A 23,625-nucleotide genomic window follows, 5' to 3' on the forward strand; every position below is an offset into this window, starting at 1 on the left:
TAAGGGCCATATGGAGCGGGCCAAAGGGCTGTTGGATTTGATCCATACAGATGTGTGTGGTCCACTTAGCATCACCACTAAGCACGAACATTCCTACTTCATCACCTTTACCGATGACTTCTCTAGGTATGGATATGTGTATTTGATGAAATACAAATCTGAAGCTTTTGAAAGGTTCAAAGAATTCAGAAATGAAGTAGAAAAACAATTGGGATGAAACATCAAGGCACTTTGATCTGATCAAGGTGGTGAATACTTGAGTGCTGAATTCCAAGAGTATCTTAGGGAGAATGAGATTCTCTCGCAGTGGACTCCTCCTGGTACACCTCAGTTGAATGGTGTTTCAGAACGTCATAACCGAACTTTGATGGACATGGTTCGATTTATGATGGGGTTCACAGAGTTGCCGCCATCCTTTTGGGGATATGCGCTTGAAATAGCGGCACTGTTGTTGAAAAATGTCCATTCAAAGGCAGTTGATAAGACACCATATGAGATATGGATGGGAAAACCTCCAAAGTATTCTTATCTTAGAATATGGGGATGCCCTGCTTATGTGAAGCAGACAGTGGGAGATAAATTGGATGCTCGATCCATTTTATGATACTTCGTGGGATATCTAAGGAATTCAGTTGGATATTATTTCTATAATCCCAAAGAAACAAAGGTGTTTGTTTCTAGGAATGCAACCCTCTTGGGGAAGGAATTTCTATTGGATAGAAAATGGGAGATGATAGAACTCGAAAAAGTTCGAGAAACACCCACGATTGTGGAACCCGCACCCGAACAACCAAGAGAGGAGATACAAGTTCCTTGGAGATCTGAGAGGGTCTCAAAACCACCTATAAGATATGGTCTGCTTTTTCAAGAGGGCCAAGATAAGGCTGAACATGGATGTGATCCAAGGACCTTCAAGGAAGCATTGTCTGATGCCGATTTATCCAAGTGGCTTGAAGCTATGGAATCTGAGATGAATTCCATGTATTCAAACCAAGTGTGAAATCTTGTAGATCCACCTGAAGGAATTGTTCCTATAGGGTGTAAATGGATTTACAAGAGGAAACTTGGGACGGATGGGAAGGTGGTGACCTTCAAGACTCGATTGGTAGCAAAAGGTTATACTCAAAGTCAAGGAGTTGACTTTGAAAATTTTTTTTCTCCAGTCGCAATGTTCAAGTCTATTAGGATAATGCTAGCCATTGCCGTATGGTATGACTATGAAATATGGCAGATGGATGTGAAGACAACTTTTCTTAATGGGGATATTAAGGAAGAAATTTACATGTCTCAACCTGAAAAGTTCACATCTATCGGAAGTGAGCATGAAGTATGCAAACTCAGAGATCTATTTATGGTCTCAAACAGGCATCTAGAAGCTGGAACCTCAGATTTGATAGTACAATCAAAGATTTTGGGTTTACTAAGAATCCTGAGGAACCCTGTGTGTATAAGAAGGTCAGTGGGAGTGCTGTGATATTCCTGGTACTTTATGTTGATTATATTATACTAATTGGGAATGATGTAGGAATGTTGCAATCAACTAAAGTATGGTTATCAAGTAAGTTCTCGATGAAGGACTTGGGTGAAGCATCTTTTGTATTGGGAATACAAATCTATCGAGATAGATCGAAAAGATTGTTTGGTCTCACACAGTCCACATACATTGATACCATCGTGAAGAGGTTCTCAATGGATGAGTCTAAGAGAGGACATCTACAAATGTGTCATGGCGTGTCTCTATCCAAGTCCATGTCTCCCAAGAATGATGCAGAGATAGAGGCGATGACACACATTCCATATGCATCTTCAATTGGTAGTATCATGTATGCGATGATATCTACACGTCCTGACGTGGCCTTTGCACTTAGTGTTACAAGTAGATATGAATCGAACCCTGGTCTTTCACACTGGAAAGCTATGAAAGACATTCTCAAGTATTTGAGAAGGACTAAGAATATGTTCTTGGTTTATGGGGGTGGAGAACTAAAATTAGAAGGCTATACCGACTCTAGCTTCCAAAGAGATGTTGATGATTCGAAGTCAACTTCCGGTTTTGTATTCATGCTCAATGGTGCTGCTGTTTGTTGGAAGAGTTCCAAGCAAAACAGCACTGCGGATTCAACCACTGAGGCAGAATATATTGCTGCATCAGATGCTGCAAAGGAAGCTGTTTGGATTAGGAATTTCGTCCAAGAGTTGGGCGTTATTCCTAATGGAGTTGATCCAGTCCCGGTGTATTGCGACAACACTGGTGCCGTTGCTCAGGCAAAAGAACCAAGGTCTCATCAAAAATCCAAACATGTATTGAGAAAATACCACATCATCTGGGAGATTGTGGAAAGAGGAGAGGTCGCGTTAGACAGAGTCGCATCCGCAGATAATGTTGCTGATCCACTAACTAAGCCATTACCAGGACCATTGTTCGAAAAGCATCGCGAATCAATGGGTTTTGAAGAATATGGGTAGTTGGTTCAAGTACAAGTGGGAGATTGTTAGAGTAGGTGCCCGTCGAGCAAATGTGTTGGTCGATGGTCCTTGAGAGAACTCTTGTATGACAATCTTTATTTTATTAATATTTGACATTATTTAATTTGGTACATCTTTATCTTTATACCCATGCTAGTTGCATAGATAAAGCCCTTGATTATACAAATAGTAGAAAGAATATGAGATGGTCATGTGATGACTATCATGAAACTCATATTTGGAATATTGTATATTCTAAACTGTTCTTAGTCGATTCAGCCGCCATAAAAAAGGATAAAGGCCGCTCGAGCTTGAGACTAGTATTTGCGATGTGAGTACCATGTTTCATTGGTAGGGGACATGGAGATGTCCAAGCATGCAAATAGGTGCTCCTTGTAAATGTGTTCCAAGATTAAAAGTTGACTTAAAATAATTAGTTGGTAAAAATGTTGATTTTCTAAACTATTATTTTGAATTTAATTAATTAATTCAAGTGTTGAATTAATTTTACACTAGTAGATTTTGTTAAGTTCAAATGATTAAATTAATTCAATTGTTGAATTAATTAAACACTATTGAGTCTTGTAGAGCTCAAAATAAAATAGTGTTATATAATTATTTTTGCTAGTGGGCTTGAATGAGTTCATGTTGAATTTAAGTAATTGATTAAACTTAAATTGGGTTTAAGTTTAATAATTAATTAAAATAAATTCAAAAGCCATTTGAATATATATATATATTTATATATATATATTAAACATGTATATAAATATATATGATTATATATATATTATATATATATATATGTGTCTGTGTGGGAATGTGAAAGGTTAAAGGCTTTGAGTGCAATTTTCTATGCAAGCTTTGGATTTTTCCATGCATGGTTTAATTGTATCTATTATCATTGGCCATAAAATACATTCACACTCCGCAACACTTGAAGTGGCCGAACACTTTCAAGAAAATTCTCCAAGTTTTCTTTCAAATTTTTGAGGAAAAAGAAAAGGAAAATCTCAATGCGAAATTTTTTAAATATTTTAGTGCATATTTAGAGCAGATCTAGATCGTCTAGTCGTGAACCTAATTCGAAGGCTTGAAGTGTTGAATCCATTTTGAGCAAGGTGTGCTCTTGGAAGCTTGTAAATAGTGTCTACCACTTCAAGAGCCTAGTTGTTTATCAACTTGGTTGGAGCCATAAATCAATCTTTGAGATTGATAGGTAAAACTTCTAAACACGTTATGGTTGTTTGTTTTTTTTTGAATGCTACACAAGTGCTCGGATCTCTTTTGTTAAAAATTTTAAAATTTTCGCTGCGTTTTCGGGTACGAGTTAACCGATCCCCTATAGGCCTAACATTACAAGATGATTAAGTCCTATTGACCGAGTCACAGTCGCTCAATATACTAGTGGAGAAAGGTTGCGAGAGTTTAGCCTATGGACTGTCGATTGACACTTTTAATGAGCATGAATTTTTTATCAAAACACGCACACACTAATATTCTTTATTTTGAACCAATTGAGAGTGTTTTTGATTGAATATTCTTAACTTTGATCATGTGCTACCTTGAAAAGTCCTCATGATCTGTGAATGTGTGAATTGAATTCGGAGAAGAGTATTTTGAAACGTGAGTTGTAGAGTTTATAAGTTCATGCGGTTGAGCTATTTTTTTTTGACTAAAATTTTCAAGTGTTAGTAGGTTTGATATGGTTGGATTTGAAAATTTGTTTGAAATCAATGCTGAGGCCATTAATCCATAGTACTTCTTGATGGTTCTTGTTGCTTGCATACGTGTTATGAATTTTTGGATTTTGTGTTGTTTGATTTTCTTCGGGACGAACAAAAGTTCAAGTTTGGGGGAATTTGATAAGTGCATTTTATGCACTTAATTTGTTTATATTTAGACTTGGCTTTTGTGAATTATTGAGAGATATTGCGTGATTGTGTTGTTGTTTTTGTGATGGTAGGAAAACATGAAAATTTATGAAATGAAGTGGAAATGAGTCAAAAATAATGGAGAAAAGAGTGGAAAGCAAGAGTTGAAAAAGAAAAAAAAAAGTGGACAAATTCGAAGTGGAAGGGCACCCGCGCTAGTCCTATGCGCCGCCTGCACTAGATGGAAATTTCTAAGAGGTTGGAATGCGAAAGCATTGCACCCCCAGGCTACCTTAATAGCGCGTCCGCGCGTCGCGATTATCAGAAATCGAAAGTCTGATTTTATAAGAAAAATTGGGAATTTTTGTGGGCCTTTTCTTGGACGATTCTTAGGCCATATAAAAGGAACTTTCTGGAACTAATCTAGGGAAATCAGCCGCAACACGCAGGAGATCATATTGTGAGAGTTTGATTGTGGTTTTGAAGGAGAATCTGTGCAAGAAAACGTGAAGAACTCGGTACAAAGACGGAAGACGGCGGCATCCGGCGACGAAGAAGCTTAATCTTACTTCGTTATAGTTTCTCTTTGAACTCTAATTTTCTATTTTGATGGATTGTCTGAAAAAAATGTGTTATTTGATTTTTAATTTCGATATGAACTAATTTTTTAGTCTAGAGGTAGACGGATCTTGACTAAAAACCATGATTTGGATATTTTGATTTATATATTTGAATTCTTCGTGCAAGTTTATTTGGGTGTTCCTGATTTTAATGCTTTCATTTACTAGCAATAGATTGAATGATATTTTATTTGGAGTCTATCAATCGAGAGAGGAGATTTTAAATATGACATGAAAAAATACATCTTTGATGTTTATATTGTTCGAGAAGCATATAACTCCAGAAAAGTCATTAGAAGAATTCTCGTGCCATTTACCGGATTTAATAGTTGAACTTAGATAGAGATATTGAGTTTGCTATTGAATACAAATTTCTGCTTGACACTCGAGAAATGTAGTAGAAAATAATAGGGATTTTGGCTAATAAATTAGAAAAATTTATAATTAAACAATCATTAGAAATAAATTGTGGTGAAAAGTCAAGTGAAGTCCTCTAGAATTCATCTCCTATTGAATATTCTTCTCGCGAATTTGTTGTTATTTATTTTTATTTCTTGCAAAGTTTTAATTATATAAATCTCAAACCATTTTTGTAGCTCTACATATGATTATGATTTGATTAGTTGCAAATATTTAATATAATATCATTTTATTCATTTTCTGTGGGATCGACTTGGACTCATTTTCTGTATTAAAACTTGACATCATACGCTTGCGAGCGAAAAATACGCAACACTTGCCGACCCGACTAATCTCCGGCGCAAAGGTATTGTTACAACTGGTTTGTGTGCTATGCGTAAAAACGTGATTTTAAAAACGTTATTAATTTCCTTTAAAAAACGTTATTAATTTTATTATAATCCCTAGAATTTTTTTACATAAATTGTATTTTAAAAAACAAAATATTAATATGTACACACTGCTTGCCAAAGGACATTAGAAGTAGATTTACACACATAAATTAAATAATCATATCAATTTTAAATGAAATAATCCATAATTTATGTAGAAAATCACCAAAAAAGAAACTGCATTAAAATTTAAATAAATAATTATTTTAAACACTTGTAAAAAAACATTTATGGAATTTTAATTTTTATTTAAAATATACTTGTTATCAGAAAATATTATATTATAAAAAAATAATTTTATCTGCGAGAGCATGTACAAAACCGTAAATATGAAAGCACCACCAGTTTCATTTCATTGGCAAGTGGGCAGTGTTTGAATACTCGCAGTTTCCAACCAATTTCGAACCCTCTTGGCTCTTACCAAGTCCAAACAACGATTTTTCTTCATTATTTATTCCCATTCCAAATTCATTTCTCTGCATTATCGTCGTTGAATTTTTCTGAAAGAGTCATCCCTTTTGGAGCTCTCCCAATTCTAGATTATATTATCCCTTTTAACATTTCATCTATTTCAGGTATTACCGCCTATGTTTCTTTCTTAATTTGCAAGAATTTGGGATGAATCTGTGGCTTTACATGTGAGTCACTTGAAAAGTTTCAATCTTCAGTTTCGTATGAGAATTAATAGTTTGATTTGTCCGTTTCCCCACCTTTCTGGGTGTTTTGTGCTTCTTTGCTCAAGGAGAGATGTGATCTTACTACAGTTTATGCTTGTGTTTGATCAGTTGATTGCTTCTTGTTGGTCAATCGTATGTCCTTTCGTTATTTTTTTTTCTTTGTGTGTTGGTTGGTTTCCAACAGAAAATTTGATTATGTGCCGTAGTTTTAGTACTTCTGTATGATGCGATTCCGATTAATGAAATACTTGTCGACTTGCTTTATAAATCGCTTGCTTCAGAGAATTTATTGCTGTCAAAATTACCTCTGCATAATTTGCGATAATCAGAAAGAGAGTTATTGGTTTGTGAATTATGTAAATTTTAAGTTCATCTTCTTGTCAAGAACGGCCGAAAGGTTTTACTTTCTTTGTCTATGGAAGAATTCATGAGTTGGGGCCTTTTATGTCTCTGTCCCAGTTCTTTTTGTTGACTCAACGGGACTGTGTTACTTCATTTTGTGATTCATATAATCTCGATTTTATTTTACTTTATCAGTCCGCGTGTGCTGATCAAATCTTTGTTTTTCTTTCTTTTGTTTATTCGATGATTCTAAGCTTGTGTTTTTGGGTTTATTAATTATGCTTGTTTCTATGCTCGTGCAGATGCTCTGACAGTTTGATACATACTATTTTTCATTCACAGGAACTTCACGAACTCAGGGCATATTCTTTGGTTGTTAGACTTGTAGATTCGCTATCAAAACACATCCTGTTTTTGTTATCTTAATTCGTTTGGTGTATAAAATGTTTGGTCACAAGAAATCCCCCTTGCATAGGTTCTCTAAACACCACTCAGGCGACCCAAAAGTCCCTGATAATTCCGTTTCTAATCCATTTGATTCAGATGATGAAACTGACAATAAGAAATCCCTTCAAGCCGCAAGACGAACCTCATCAGACCCTTCTCCGATGACACCAAATTCAAGCTCGAACCCTTTTGATGATGACGAGATTAAAGGGACCTCGTCATCTAAGCCTTTTCTTTCTTCGGCAGCTAGAAACAAGTACAAGAATGATTTCAGGGATTCCGGTGGATTGGAGAACCAAAGTGTGCAGGAATTGGAGAATTATGCTGTATATAAGGCGGAAGAGACTACAAATGCTGTCAATGGTTGTCTCAAAATTGCTGAGGATATGAGAGATGATGCTACTAAAACATTGATTACCTTGCATCAACAGGGAGAACAGATTACGAGAACTCACATGGTCGCCGCTGATATCGATCATGACCTTACAAGGGTATGCATAATATTTTTAAGACTGGTATTCTGGTGATGCAGAAATACTAGCATCTTAGAAGCCAGTGATACGTGGGTCACTAACAATATCTGCAATAATCATTAAATTAGTTCACAAGTGTAGAACATTTGACATGCTGAAAGTCGTGTAACAGGAACATAATTTTAAGTTTTGCCTTAAATCTTTTCCTGCCTTAATTTTAGAATTGTTACTGTTAAATCATATGAGAATCCTAAACTATGGTGGAGAAATGAAACTGAGATACAGCAAGGGAAAAACAATTACTGCCAACACATATATAATTGGGGCTAATTGCATTCACATCCCCTGTGAAAAGTCTAAAAGGCATAAAACACCCTGTGTAAAATTAATAGCATGTTAGACCCTATGTTTTAAAAATATTAGCATAAAAACTCCTATGAAAGGGTATAAATGTGACCTAGTTTGTATAAGATAGGGGTGAAATGTGCTACATTTTAAAAAACTGAGGGATGCATTAGCCTATTAATATTTCTTAGGGGGTTTTATGCCTTTTAGACTTTTCACAGGGGGTGTGAATGCAATTAGCCCTATATAATTGTGTATCCATCTGCTAGATTTAAGGAGAGTGAGCAGATGTTGAGTCGACAATTCAGGTTAAAATAGGAACTCAAAACTCTTTCATTCAACTTCAATAGTGAAACCTTAGAACTAAATTGTAACATTTTTCTTTATTTGTCTATTTCCAAAGTAAGACTTTTTCTTCCTTCATCATTTCTTCGAGAATGATCTCCTCTTTCTCCTCGTTAGTATGTTCTATATTTGATTCAACTTAATCTTTGACTCGCTTGTCTAAACTTAGTGAGGAGTTATGTATCTCTGCATGCTTCACTAAGTTTGTATGCTTGTATTTCTAATGGCTTTCACATATATGGATTTGTTTCACCCTCCTTTATGGCTAGAAAATGGGCTTCTTGAATATAAACTTAAAATCTCAGAGTTACCATCACTTAAATTCTTGATCCTTGTTACAAAACATTCTAAAAACTACTCTTCATTAATCTCATCTTAGTTCTAGGAAGACATGAAGATGGTCTAGGCACTGTGAAACTATTATTTTGTTAATGGTGATTTCGGATTTACCCACTAAAACGTATTGATTAGAGAACTCAAGTGAATCTGAACTATGCCTTGTCCCTGTGCTGATGATAGTTCATCATTCCTACATTTGTTAAATGTTTTGGTCAATTGTGCCCATTATGTCTTCGCTATTTGCAATAATTGATCCTGAAAAACACGTGCCTATTTATTACAGGGTGAAAAGCTCATGGGAAGTCTTGGAGGCATGTTCTCCAAGACATGGAAGCCCAAGAAAACTCGCCCAATTGCAGGCCCTGTGATCATTCGAGGTATGTGGCCTTGTTATTATTATTTTTATTTTTTATAATTCATCATCAGTATCTTTCACTAAACATCTCAACAAAGCTGATCTTTAGGCTTATTGTTCGTAGACCTGTGGGAAGGTTTTATATTTATAGTTTTATTTACAATTTCTTGGTTTTAAGACTTCGATTATTCTGTAGATGATCCGGTGCAAAGAAAGGGCAATCACTTGGAGCAAAGAGAAAAATTGGGGCTGACTCATGGTTCCAAGGAAAGATCTTATAGCTGTACACCACCGAACGAACCTACAAATGCGTTGCAGAAAGTTGAGGTGTGCTTTCTCATGTGTAATAGTTAGGTTTCAAGAAATAAAGCGTTGATGTGATAAAGTACACATTTTACTTTTGTCGACACCCAACTGATTATAGTTGCATGATTTTTACGCCAGTTTGAGAAAGGCAAACAGGATGATTCCCTCTCAGATTTAAGTAACATACTGGGGGAGCTAAAGGATATGGCTGTAGACATGGGATCTGAAATTGACAGGCTAGTTATTCAACCTCTCTCTTGAATTTATTTTTCCTTGTAATCTTGGTGTTTGTGTGGCAGCATATGAGTTAAAACGCGTTCTATCTCGACTATCAAACTATGTCCAAATAGATCATCTAGTATTGGAGGTACAAATTAATTACTCTCATACGGTTCTTACACTGCAGGCAAACCAAAGCTATCGAGAATGTTCAGGATGATGTGGAGGTGCTAAACATCCGAGTGAAAGGCGTTACTCAGCGTGGTCGTCGTTTGCTTGGAAAGTAGAAGGCTGTAGGCCATGGCAACGACTGTTATCCCATATTATGTAACCGTCCATTGTGCTACTGTTGTCTCCGTGTTTCTAATAATGTAGCTTCGATGTGCAATTCGTATTTCTATATGATTTGGATAAGATTCGAACCCACATGTTAACTATTGTTATTTTTCTGTACGTACATGTTTGCGTTTACATATGTACATTTGGGACGAGGTCCGAGACTCAATTATACCATATTCTTCCCCCACTCAAATATATATATTTGATCCCACACTCTAGTGTGTAGGGTTTCTGTGAGAGATTGCGAAAACAAGGTGGTGTATTTTAGCAGTTTTTATTATTATAATATTTTTAAAAAAATTGCTAAAACACACTCCCATGATTTAGCAGTCGCGCATGAATTTCATGCACAGTATGACGGGGATTAAGAATGTAATATATATATATATATATATATATATATATATATATATAAAAATAAACACATACGTCATGTTGAATTCTACGCTCTCAGGCTACTACGAAACATAAATATGTTCGCCTTTCTATTATTTACGAAACAAATGAGCCACGAAAAATAACAAAATTTTATTGAATTTATATTAAATAAGAACTCAACGAACACTTTAGGTACATTTTAATAACAATTAGTTTACGTTGTAATTAATTCCTTCATCACATGAGCCAATTAATCATGGAAATCCTTGGAACCATGCATGTGCTAGATTTTGACTTTCTAGGATTTTGTATAACAATTAAGTGGAATGGATTTTACGATACATATTTTTCTTGATTTTTGGATGTAAAATTATATATAATAAAGAATTGGTTTCAAGGTAAGTTTTCCTAAATTATAAATGATTAATTCAATTTTATTTTCCTTTTAGTTCGCTTGATTTGAAAACCTGAAATGAGTTTGGTTAGAATATTTTTTACTTATCATTTTTAAAAGAAAACTTTGGGATTACTCATTCAATCTCACGACATACACTCTAAAGAAATCTCTGAAACAAACAAGGAATCGAAACATAATGTTCACAAGTATCCTGTATCCAAGTTCAAAAGTTAATTCAAAATTTTTATCAATTTTTATTTTTCAAAAAGGTTCATTTATCATATTACTCTTTAGGTTTTGAGTTTACAACCCAATACAAATTCTTTCATTTAGTGAATATATAGTGAGTAAATTAAAAGCAACCGACCTACATTTTATTTGTAGTGGATTGTCGTTAATGTTTATATTTTTGCATTTAATGTTTTAGAAAAACAATAAATTTTCCATCCAAATATAAATACATTTATATTTTTAATTAATTAATTAATTTGCATGGCCTTTTTGTTTACCTTTTATAAAAACTCAACCTTTTGTATATATTTGTACTTTTTATATTGAGAAATATAATCATATATATATATATATATATAGCTAACATAATTTTTTAGCTGGCTTCGATCTTAACCATATAAACGGTGTGTTAATCTAGTTACATGTGGGCTGTAAATTTTGAGCAATACCATTGAAGGCCTCAATTCAAAGTTTGATCAGAAAATAATCTCCAAGATAAAATTCACTGCATGCATATACAGAAGAAGTGCAAACTCGCGCGCGCGATCTTAATTATATATATTTGTCGAAAGTTAATTTGTAGCCCAAAGATGAGACGTGGATATGACTCATGTGATATGGAATTCGCTACTGCGTTGGCTGCGTCTGCTTACGCCATACATTCCATGGAATCGCAAGAAACCGGTTCCAGGAATCGAAGGAAGATGAGTAGTACTAGAAGAGATGAGCCCTTGATGAGAGCAGCAAAAACAGGTGTCTTTCTTCTGTTTTAGTTTTAAGTTATTATTTTCCTTAATTAATTTGCATGATCAATTCCCATGAATATTGAAAGATATGCTATATATATATATATATAATTTTGGTCTAAAAAGTTTCTCCGAGGAAACCATCTCAGAGAGATGCTAGGACTTCATCCTTTTCCAGGCCTACTACTACACCTGTGCTATTCGAGGATGAAAGGTCCAAGGGAACTTCGAGGGTACACGGAATTAATAATATTGCAGATTCTTGGGAAGAAGCTCAAATGATAAAGATCCGAAAACGGTATATATTATTGTTCATTGATTTCTTCTTGCAGCAATATGATATATAACTCCTAATGGATATATAGAAATTTTAAGGGGTGAAATTAATCAATAGATCAGGGAGAGGGATATTTGTTTTATATTTAATTTAGTCACCTCAATTACTCTCAAAACATAAATGGAGGCTAATATATAACCTTATCTAACAGCGAAATCTTGTATATATGATTGAGTTTTAGAATAGAAATATATATAATTTTAACACATCCGAAAGAAAGAAATAGAGAGAGACTTGTATATACAATTTTTTTTCGAGTTTGATATATATAATTTCAATAGTACGTAGGTAGTGTTTAATTGGGAGAGTTTCTACGAAGTACATTTCGGTTTTTTTTTTTTCACATAATTTCAAATTTTTGTTAAGAAAAAGCTGAGAAGCGCTTCTTAAAAGCTCTCCAAATTATACTACAGTAATTTACCGAGGGATATTGAACCCCTTAATTGAGTTGCAGATATGAGAAGATGTACTCAGAGATTCAAGCTTGGGAGAATGAGAAGAAGATGAGCGCAAAACATCGACTCGAAAGACGAGAGGTCTGTATGTTAATCATGGCATGGACACTCGTAGCATGCATGATCCAATAAAACTCATGGGATAAATTGGGATTATTTTGAGAAAAAAATATATTTTTGTCCATTCATTTGCATGGTCTTTATTTTTTTATCATATTGTCGATCAATTTATCGTTAATTCACTAATTTACATTTTAAAAAAATTAACTTTTTTTATCGGGGTATTGACGTGATACCGAAAATTGATGGTGTATCACCTCCAAAATGGTGACATGTGACTGAATAATGCTTACGTGACGATGAACATTGTTGTCATGTCTGATACTACGTTGACACTCTGATAAAAAATACTGAAAATTGGGAAAAAAATTTCAATTTAGTAGACTAAAACAGCATGACCAAAAATAAAAAAAAAAAACAGACAAGTTATAAAACCAAAAATGTCAATTCCTTGAATTAATTTCAATGATTTACGTTGTTACATCAGGTTTAAGTGTAGCTCTCAATATTGTTGTTTTCAGAGTGATTTGGAGATAAAAAAATCAAGAAACATGAAACATTACCAGAGCAAGATATCGAAGATCGATCGTTTGGCGGATGGAGCAAAGGCACAAATCGAGGAGAAAAGAAGAGTTCAAGTGTCTATTGTGAAAGAAAAGGCAAGCAAAATGAGGTCTGCAGGAAAAGTTTCTGTCAAATACTGCTTCTGCTTCTAATAGGAAAAAATTGTACATAAATTTAACATTTTTTTAATAAATAATTTCAATCAATATTATTATTTTTCAAAAGTCGAAATTATAAATTGTACAGTAATTTATAAGCTCTTTACCGTAATGAGTTATTAAATGAAAAACTTAGTACAATATATTTTAATGTTTGATTGTAGCAAGATATATATACTATATAAATCATGTGTACGTATTTCTTGTCCTAAACTCCTAATATATCTACGTCTAAATATAACCAATCAAGATTATAAAAGCGACTAATAAGAGTATATATAATAGGACGTTTATCAAGAAAAAATAAACCATACTAAAATATTGAAAGATTTATGTCAACTCGGTAATTTACTAATTGTTTTATTCGAGTTGGGTAGAGTGAGAGATCCGATTATAAAATTGATTCATGATAGGGCTTCATAAAAGTTTTTGTGTTATTTTAGAATGAAAAAATCCATCAATGTTGGGATATTGAGGAAAGTAGTTTACAATAAAATATTAAAAAAAAGAGGACAAGGAACATAGAAGCTTGACAATTCAATTCACACTGCTTTAATATCAAATACAATCACATATTTAAATGTACTAGAATAACAAACAATGCTAAAAACAAGGACCATAAACCCACGACTCACTACTACTTTATTGACTTGTTCCATATGAGAATTCTAGACTAATAAAGAAAACAAACATGCTCCTAAAAACCAGCCACTAGTATTTGAATCATTCAACCAACACTCCCCCTTGATTCAAAATTACAGACTCCTAGTTGTGACATAAAAAACAGATGCTTGGCTTGAGGAAGTGACTTTGTAAATATATCAGCTGTTTGCTCATTTGTGCCACAAAACTTCAGCATGATTTTTTGATTGGTTACCAGCTCTCGAATGAAATGATGTTGCACATCTATATGTTTGGTTCTACCATGGAAAGCTGGGTTTTTACTCATTGCAATTGTAGACATGTTGTCACAAAAAATTTCTGTAGCTTCCTTTTGCTCAAAACCCAAATTAGCAAGTAGTTTTCTAAGCCACAAAACTTGTCATGCTGCTGAATTTGCTGCTGTATACTCTGCCTCGGATGATGACAGAGCAATTGTTTCTTGCTTCTTTGAACTCCACGTTATAGCTCCAGATCCAAGGTTGAAGGAATTGCCCGAAGTGCTCCTTCGATCATCCAAACATCCTGCTCAGTCACTGTCAGTAAACCCATTTAATTTGAAACTCATCACTTTAGAATACCAGATACCATAGTCAACTGTTCCAGCCACGTATCGAAGGATTCTTTTTGCTGCACCAAAGTGTTGCTTTGTGGGATTATGCATAAATCTGGACACAACACTAACAGGAAAAGCAATGTCAGGTCGAGTATGAGTCAAATAATTTAAACCACCAACTAAACTTCGATATAAGTTTGAATTTGCTTTTTCTGTCCCATCTTCACGCTGTAGCTTTTCATTGATATTCATTGGTGTAATGGCCACCTCACAATTGCTCATATTAAACTTTTTCAAAAGATCAGCAGCATATTTCTTTTGACACACAAAAATTCCTGGATACTCTGCATACCTTTCTTATGCTTGAAGGTATAACCTGAAGTACAACAGTCACTGATCGCACTAGACATCGAACAATTCTGAAGTGCAGATAGTCGCACCTTGCGACTCAAAGAATCAGCGGTGAGATTAGCAGCTCTCGGATGGTACTTAATCTCGCAATCATAGTCCTTAAGCAAGTCCATAAAACGTCTCTGCCTCATGTTCAACTCCGCCTGAGTGAACAAATACTTGAGACTATTATGGTCGGTGAAGATCTCAAATTTCTCGCCATACAGATAATGACGCCAGATCTTCAAAGAGAACACAATGGCTGCCAACTCCAAATCATGGACTGGATAGTTGTCCTCGTGAAGCTTCAGCTGTCTAGAAGAGTATGCGATCACATGCCCATTCTGTGTCAGGACACAACCTAACCCCTGAAGAGAAGCATCCGTGTATACCACATACCCCCCCAGATCCTGACGGTAATGCCAACACCGGCGCAGAAGTCAAGCGTCGTCGAAGCTCACAGAAATTCTCCTCACACTCGGAGGACCACTCGAAATCCACACCCTTGCGGGTAAGCTGCGTCAACGGTCGAGCTAACTGAGAGAAGTTCAGAATGAAGCGACGATAATACCCTGCTAGACCCAGGAAACTACGGATCTCAGCAACTGTCGTCGGACGCGACCAATTAAGTACCGCTTCAATCTTGCTTGGATCAACAAAAATCCCTTCCCTGGATATGATATGGCCAAGAAAGACCACTCTATCCATCCAGAACTCACACTTGCTCAGCTTGGCGTACAACTGCTCATCTCGAAGAGTTTGCAGTACCAACCGCAAGTGAGAAACATGCTCTTCCATATTACGCGAATACACCAAGATGTCGTAAATAAAGACCACGACAAAATTGTCCAAATACTCCCTGAAGACACGGTTCATCAGATCCATGAATATAGCCGGCGCATTAGTCAAACCAAATGGCATCACTAGGAACTCATAATGCCCATAGCGAGTACGGAATGCAGTCTTGGCTACGTCCTGATCACGGACTCTCAACTGATGATACCCAGATCTCAAGTCAATCTTGGAGTAAACTGACGTGCCCTGCAGCTGGTCGAACAAATCATCAATACGAGGCAACGGATACTTGTTTTTCACAGTGACTCGGTTCAGCTGCCGATAGTCAATGCACAGCCGCATCGACCCATCTTTCTTCTTCACGAAGAGAACAGGAGCTCCCCAAGGAGATACACTAGGACGAATGTACCCCTTGTCCAAAAGATCCTGTAACTGATTCTTCAACTCACGCATCTCTGACGGATCCAGACGATACAGTGCTCTAGAAATAGGCAAAGTACCCGACATCAACTCTATGCCAAACTCGACTTCCCTAGCCGGAGGAAAAATCGGAATCTCATCAGGAAACACATCTGGAAATTAATCCACAACAGGAATGCTCTCTATCCCAATACTCTCAGCGGACAAATCAACTGCATAGATAAGGTAGCCTTCCCCGCCAGACTCTAGAGATCGACAGGCTCTCAAAGCTGATACCAAAGGCATCGGGGGTCGCGCTCCCTCACCATAGAAAAACCAGCTCTCACTCCCCTCCGGATGAAAGCATACTAATCTTTGATAGCAGTCCACTGAAGCTCGATAGGTAGTCAACATATCTATTCCTAGAATGCAATCAAATCGTCCATCGCCAGGATCATGAGATTCACTAACAGAATGTTCCCTTTGAACTCTAAAGGGCAACTCATCACTAGACGCTTAGCCAAAGCAGATTGGCCCGTCGGAGTAGAAACAGACATCACTACGTCTAGTGCAATGCATGGTAACTTATGCCTCTTAACAAAACGTGCAGAAATGAAGGAATGAGATGCACCAGTGTCAATAAGTACAAGAGCAAGTATACCATAAAGCAGAAATGTACCTGCGATGACTTTCTCATTCTCCTCCACTGCCTGATCATGTCTCAGGGCAAACACCTGGCCAGAAGCTCGTGGCCTCAAATGAGAACTCCCAGCAGACTGTCCCTGCGACCTCTGCTGCACGGTGGCCTGAGAGCCCGATCCTGAACCAGATCCAGAACCGCCTCCCCCAGACAGTGGACAATCCCTCCGGATATGACCAGTCTCTCCACAACGGAAACAAGCTCCAGAAGCTCTACGGCACTTGTCGGATGGATGGTTCTTCCCACAGTGATCACACTTGTCCTTCTTACCATAACGGACAACACCTCCAGAACCAGAGGAAGAAGAAGATCTAGACTTCTTGAAAGTTTGGGCACGGGGACCCAAAGAACTAGTAGGCCTCGACTGAGGGAAAGACCTGTTCCGCCGAATGCTGTCCTCCGCCTGGTGACAACGGCTCACCAAACCCTCGTAGGACATGTCGTCGCCAACCGCCACACGGTCATGGATCAGGGTTAAGGCCCTAAAGGAACAGATTATACTTCATCTCTGAGCTATCAGCAATCTCGGGGCAATAGGATAGCAGATCAAAGAACCTCTGCTGATACTCATCGATAGACATGACTCCCTGTCGCAGGCTCAGTATCTCGCCTGCCTTCGACTGACGGAGTGCAGGAGGAAAATACCGCTTTTGGAAAGCTGTGCGGAACTCGGCCCAGGTGGCCACTCCTCTCGCCGCAACAAAAGGTGCAGAAGTAAACCTCCACCACCTGCGCGCACGCCCATCCAAAAGATAGCCAAGGGTCTCCACTTTCTACTCTTCGGTGCATTGGAAAGTCTGAAAAGTCGTCTCCATGCGGTCTAACCAGTTCTCCGTATCCTCCGGAGACTCACCTCCAACAAAGGGCTTAGGACCCATAGCTAAGAATCGGCGCACAGTGAAACGCTCATCGTCATGATGACGATGATGCCGTTCTCGACGAGGCTCCCGGTCGGCATCACCCCAACGCCCACCAACACTGCCTTGAGAACTCCGGTCGTCATGATTTTCTATCTACAAAAATACCTCATGATGAGACTAAATCCCAAGAATTCTTTTGCATGCTCTGATACCATAAATGTAGTGACCCTTACCCGGATCACCTACTAAACAGAACTTATGCATGCAATTTAACTTAATTAAACAGATATCAGAATAAAACTGCGGAAACCATAAACGTTATACAATCCCAAGAAAAGGAATCTGTAATTATCCAAATAAATATACAACCAAATCGAACAGCTGTATAAACCCAAACAACAGTAATAAAAACCTAGACGAAGCTCCAGCTGGCCAACCACTGACTAGCCCCTCCTGGATCCACCCTCCTCGTCCAATCGCAAACCTGCCCCATGGAATAGGGTGTCCAGAAAATACAGAGTACGAGACGTGAGCATAAAATGCTCAGTACGAGAGTATGAGTATACATGCATGCAAAGTGAACTCCCTATAGACTCGAGATCAAGGATCAGATAACAGAGACAGACCGGGCCCTGGTATGTAGCACGCTGTGCCGTCGCTTCAGGAGGTGGCTCCCATACCGAGATAACCGTGGATACGCCGGACCCAAATTGATGGAAGTCCATCCACTAAAAGGATAGGGTACAACCCTACTAACAGACATCTCGAAAGAGATACAGCAAGATGCAAATGAATGCAGCATAATATCATGTCATATAAATCATGCAGTAACATAATACATGCATACTCAATCAGGATATCTCGAACAGTACTTCCATACCTCAAAACAGTGCAAGCTCTACCAACTCTAGGTCCACGCCTATAGTCTGCTCTACACTGCCAAATGATACTACTATCATTAAAGTGCTCTAAAGGCCTTAACTAAGCTATTGCATACTCCTAAATATTTATAGGAAGCAAAAGCTATACCTTCGTCTGTCGTTAGCCCTTTGATGTCGATGCCTCCAGAACTTGGGCACAACTCCGCTATGACTATTGAATGCCTCGCCGACCTCCGGACCAAGCCTAAGAAGACTAGAACAGCTGAAACGCCTACTACTAATAAAATGCGGAAAAAAACTTTTTTTCTTTAAATAATACTATACATATACGCCCATACATATATGTATATAAAAATAACATATATTTCTTAAATAACCTGAAAAATATTAAATAAATAAATAAATCCTTAAAAATGTTTCATGCATCAATTTAAAATGATAAACAATACTGCTGAAAAATCTCATACGCGGAAACAATAGTAAAATAAATCATGTTTCAAAACTCAATGCAATAATCTAAATAACTGCGACGGTCACGGGGTCCACTACTCCGTGAGCTCATACGTCCTCACCACCGGTAGGAGCTACATAAATGTCATTATGCTCACCTGCACCATATAAGCGTAGTGAGCCTAGGGGCTCAACATGTCTAATCCTTTATAACAAGGTTAAAAATAATGCATCACGTAGATACTAATACATATACATGTACATGAGCATGCATGGAAACATTTTTCATAACATAAATGCTGAATCATAAATCATAAACATAACATAACTTTCTTCATCATACATAACATAATTGAGCATGTCATAAACATAAAAACTGAGTATGGTCATATCCATGAATGTGACTAATAACTGTGCCGACTGATCAGTCTAAAGAACCATCGTACGTGGCGGTGGATAAATCCACCTCTATGCTGGTAGTAAACTACCTCTGTGCCAGTGGTAAAACCACTTCTATGCCGGTAGTAGAACTACCTCTGTGTCAGTGGTAAAACCACTTCTATGCTGTCACATCACTTCAATTTCCATAAAAATATTTTTCATGCTCAATTCTTAATCATAAACACATCATAAAATATTTCATGTATGGATGCACTTAAAATATGTCCATAATATATATTTAATTAATTTTAATAATAAATATACTTTTACTTAAAATAGACTGCATGCATAAAAATAATTAAATATATATTCCGGACTTAGTTTATTTTCATGGGTTGGTCCAGACTGCTGATCACTCACTCTAAGTCCATTAAACTTAAATAAAATCCAATAATCATATTTTAGCCCAAATAACTTAATTAAACTTAACTTGACCTAAATAAAATATTTAAGCCCAATTACTTAACTTAAGCCCAATAAAACTCTAGACTGGCCCAAAATCCACTGACTGGCCCAAATATTCTCATGGACTCCCAAGCCCATAAAAATCATTGTGCTAACTTAAATAAATTATTTAAGGCCCAAATAAAATTATTTGGAGGTCCAAATAATTTTATTTCTAATTAATTGGCCCAAAAACCAATTAAAACATTAAACATTTAAAAATTAAAATACTCAAGCCCGGCCTACCTAACCCGGACCCGGACCGACTTAACCCGACCCATGACTACCTGACCCGACCCAACACTCAACCCTGACCCATAACCCGACCCGCCTAAAGCCTAGACACAACCTTAGCTTTTTTTCCTTAATCCTAACTCACGATAGCCCTAAGCGACTTTGGAAAAACTGACCGTGCTGCCTACTCCGGTGACCTTTGGCCGTGAAACCGCTTTCCATACTTAGCCAACATCCAGACGGTTCTAACCCAACAAATTTTACCTCAAACGGAGCTTTGTAGAAGGAGAACGAACCAAAACAATCTACCCCTAGTTTCTGCTCACGCGCAGAACGCGACCAGAAACTTCAGGCCATTCGGCCGCCCATCTCCGGCAACCACCGGCTAGAGCATCACCTGAAATATCTTCCCCAAGGTCTTGGGGTTCTAACCCCACTGGAATCAACCTAAAATACGCCCTGTGGACCGAGAACGAGCCAATCTCCCAACGCTGCGCAATCTGCGCGATCTGCTGCACCCAAATTCTTTGGCTTCGGTTCCGGCCCTTCTTGGCACAAACCCCCTGCCTCACTTGATCCTACAGAACCTAAGACACGATCCTAACCACAGCCAACAGCCTGGACCCGAGCCACATGAGAAAAACGTGATCAAACCTTGAAGAAAACAAGAAAATTCATGCACGTGAAGGAGTCTATGAGATTTTTCAGAAGAAGTTCAGTAAATATCATGTCAAATCCATATAGTCTAATGAAAATTGTGAGTAGTAGCTTATATGGTGGTAAAGGAAAGGAATTAAACATGCCTTTTTAATTGATTGACGAAGGTGGATGCGTATACGTGTCCCCGGGACGACGAACGAACCAAAATCTTCAAAACTAGAGCTTGATCGGCTATGGGGGATGAGTTTTTTGCTAAGAGGCGTGAAAAGGGGTTGAAGAAAAGGGTGGATGCGTCTGATGGAGTTTGGAATAGATTAGGGAGTGTTTTAGGTTTAAATTTTGGGTAGATAATATATTAATAATAGATATTACTCAAAATAAAGATATTATACCTTAAGCAAAATCTTTAAAACTCTTAAAAATAATAATAATCTGATACTAAAAACCATTATCCCGAAATTAAGACTTAAGAGATTTTTAAATATTAATAAAAGTCAATAAAATGACTTATTTTGGCTAAAAATAAACCCCTAAATAAATATATAATTAAATACTAAAATTTTCTTGAAAAAATACCTTAAAATATTATTTTAAGGCTCATAAACTCATAAAATATTTTTGGCTAAGAATTTTGGTATCTCGTCCGTCCACGGTCCCGTCTACGCGATCAAATAACTTATTTACTCAAAAATCTAAAAATACAATAATTACGGGTTAAATGCTAAAATAAATTTTAAATCATGCATATAATTCACATAATAACACATAAATGTCATTTAAACCAAATATAAATTTTTAAATAATTATTTTCCCTAATTATGCATGCGAATTTACGTATTAAAATTTCCGGGTGTTACAATTCTCTCCCCCTTAAATTGAATTTCGTCCTCGAAATTTGACTCATCAAATTCTAATAACGAAGTCTCTAAAAAATCCAATTTACTAAATTCACTATTACATATCTAGTTCCCAAGTTTCGGTATCCCAAAAGTCATGCTTCTGTTGCGCACTCTGATAAACAAAATATTTTATCCTTCCCAAATCTATTTATTTAAATGTAAATCGCAATGCATAACTTAAGGGTTCTAAAACTTTACTAACATGAAAATCTTAAATCATTACATATACTCCTTATAATTCATAAGAAAACATTTAAAACTTACAGACCGGTAGCAGGATTTCTGAGCTTCACGTGACAGTAGACACCCTCCAAGGACCGCGCTCTGATACCAATTGAAACGCCTACTACTAATAAAATGCGGAAAAAAACTTTTTTTTCTTTAAATAATACTATACATATACGCCCATACATATATGTATATAAAAATAACATATATTTCTTAAATAACCTGAAAAATATTAAATAAATAAATAAATCCTTAAAAATGTTTCATGCATCAATTTAAAATGATAAACAATACTGCTGAAAAATCTCATACGCGGAAACAATAGTAAAATAAATCATGTTTCAAAACTCAATGCAATAATCTAAATAACTGCGACGGTCACGGGGTCCACTGCTCCGTGAGCTCATACGTCCTCATCACCGGTAGGAGCTACATAAATGTCATTATGCTCACCTGCACCATATAAGCGTAGTGAGCCTAGGGGCTCAACATGTCTAATCCTTTATAACAAGGTTAAAAATAATGCATCACGTAGATACTAATACATATACATGTACATGAGCATGCATGGAAACATTTTTCATAACATAAATGCTGAATCATAAATCATAAACATAACATAACTTTCTTCATCATACATAACATAATTGAGCATGTCATAAACATAAAAACTGAGTATGGTCATATCCATGAATGTGACTAATAACTGTGCCGACTGATCAGTCTAAAGAACCATCGTACGTGGCGGTGGATAAATCCACCTCTATGCTGGTAGTAAACTACCTCTGTGCCAGTGGTAAAACCACTTCTATGCCGGTAGTAGAACTACCTCTGTGTCAGTGGTAAAACCACTTCTATGCTGTCACATCACTTCAATTTCCATAAAAATATTTTTCATGCTCAATTCTTAATCATAAACACATCATAAAATATTTCATGTATGGATGCACTTAAAATATGTCCGTAATATATATTTAATTAATTTTAATAATAAATATACTTTTACTTAAAATAGACTTCATGCATAAAAATAATTAAATATATATTCCGGACTTAGTTTATTTTCATGGGTTGGTCCAGACTGCTGATCACTCACTCTAAGCCCATTAAACTTAAATAAAATCCAATAATCATATTTTAGCCCAAATAACTTAATTAAACTTAACTTGACCTAAATAAAATATTTAAGCCCAATTACTTAACTTAAGCCCAATAAAACTCTAGACTGGCCCAAAATCCACTGACTGGCCCAAATATTCTCATGGACTCTCAAGCCCATAAAAATCATTGTGCTAACTTAAATAAATTATTTAAGGCCCAAATAAAATTATTTGGAAGTCCAAATAATTTTATTTCTAATTAATTGGCCCAAAAACCAATTAAAACATTAAACATTTAAAAATTAAAATACTCAAGCCCGGCCCACCTAACCCGGACCCGGACCGACTTAACCCGACCCATGACTACCTGACCCGATCCAGCACTCAACCCTGACCCATAACCCGACCCGCCTAAAGCCTAGACACAACCTTAGGTTTTTTTTCCTTAATCCTAACTCACGGCAGCCCTAAGCGACTTTGGAAAAACTGACCGTGCTGCCTACTCCGGTGACCTTTGGCCGTGAAACCGCTTTCCATACTTAGCCAACATCCAGACGGTTCTAACCCAACAAATTTTACCTCAAACGGAGCTTTGTAGAAGGAG

The 23,625-nt window shown here is 36.6% G+C and overlaps 2 protein-coding genes across 5 annotated transcripts; both read left to right on the forward strand.

Moving 5' to 3' along the window:
• Positions 1 to 6,194: 6,194 nt before the first annotated feature.
• LOC140880119 (SNAP25 homologous protein SNAP33-like) lies at positions 6,195 to 10,193 on the forward strand. 4 transcript variants are annotated; one of them, XM_073284247.1, is made up of 6 exons: positions 6,195 to 6,449; positions 7,133 to 7,768; positions 9,063 to 9,156; positions 9,331 to 9,461; positions 9,579 to 9,676; positions 9,847 to 10,193. In XM_073284247.1, the coding sequence occupies exons 2-6, from the start codon at positions 7,274 to 7,276 to the stop codon at positions 9,944 to 9,946; spliced, it is 918 nt and encodes a 305-aa protein (XP_073140348.1). In that variant the 5' UTR covers positions 6,195 to 6,449; positions 7,133 to 7,273; the 3' UTR covers positions 9,947 to 10,193. The 4 variants fall into 4 exon arrangements, with proteins under 4 accessions (XP_073140348.1, XP_073140347.1, XP_073140346.1 ...); XM_073284246.1 differs by having other exon boundaries at positions 7,173 to 7,768; XM_073284245.1 differs by having other exon boundaries at positions 6,195 to 6,386.
• Positions 10,194 to 11,526: 1,333 nt separating this feature from the next.
• LOC140877504 (uncharacterized) lies at positions 11,527 to 13,318 on the forward strand. The gene is made up of 4 exons (XM_073281042.1): positions 11,527 to 11,757; positions 11,877 to 12,048; positions 12,542 to 12,623; positions 13,124 to 13,318. Exons 1-4 carry the CDS (start codon positions 11,595 to 11,597, stop codon positions 13,316 to 13,318), a joined length of 612 nt encoding a protein of 203 aa, XP_073137143.1. The 5' UTR covers positions 11,527 to 11,594.
• Positions 13,319 to 23,625: the final 10,307 nt, after the last annotated feature.

Source organism: Henckelia pumila, chromosome 2 (genome assembly GCF_033568475.1).
Source record: "Henckelia pumila isolate YLH828 chromosome 2, ASM3356847v2, whole genome shotgun sequence".
In the NCBI taxonomy this organism is placed as follows: Eukaryota; Viridiplantae; Streptophyta; class Magnoliopsida; order Lamiales; family Gesneriaceae; genus Henckelia; species Henckelia pumila.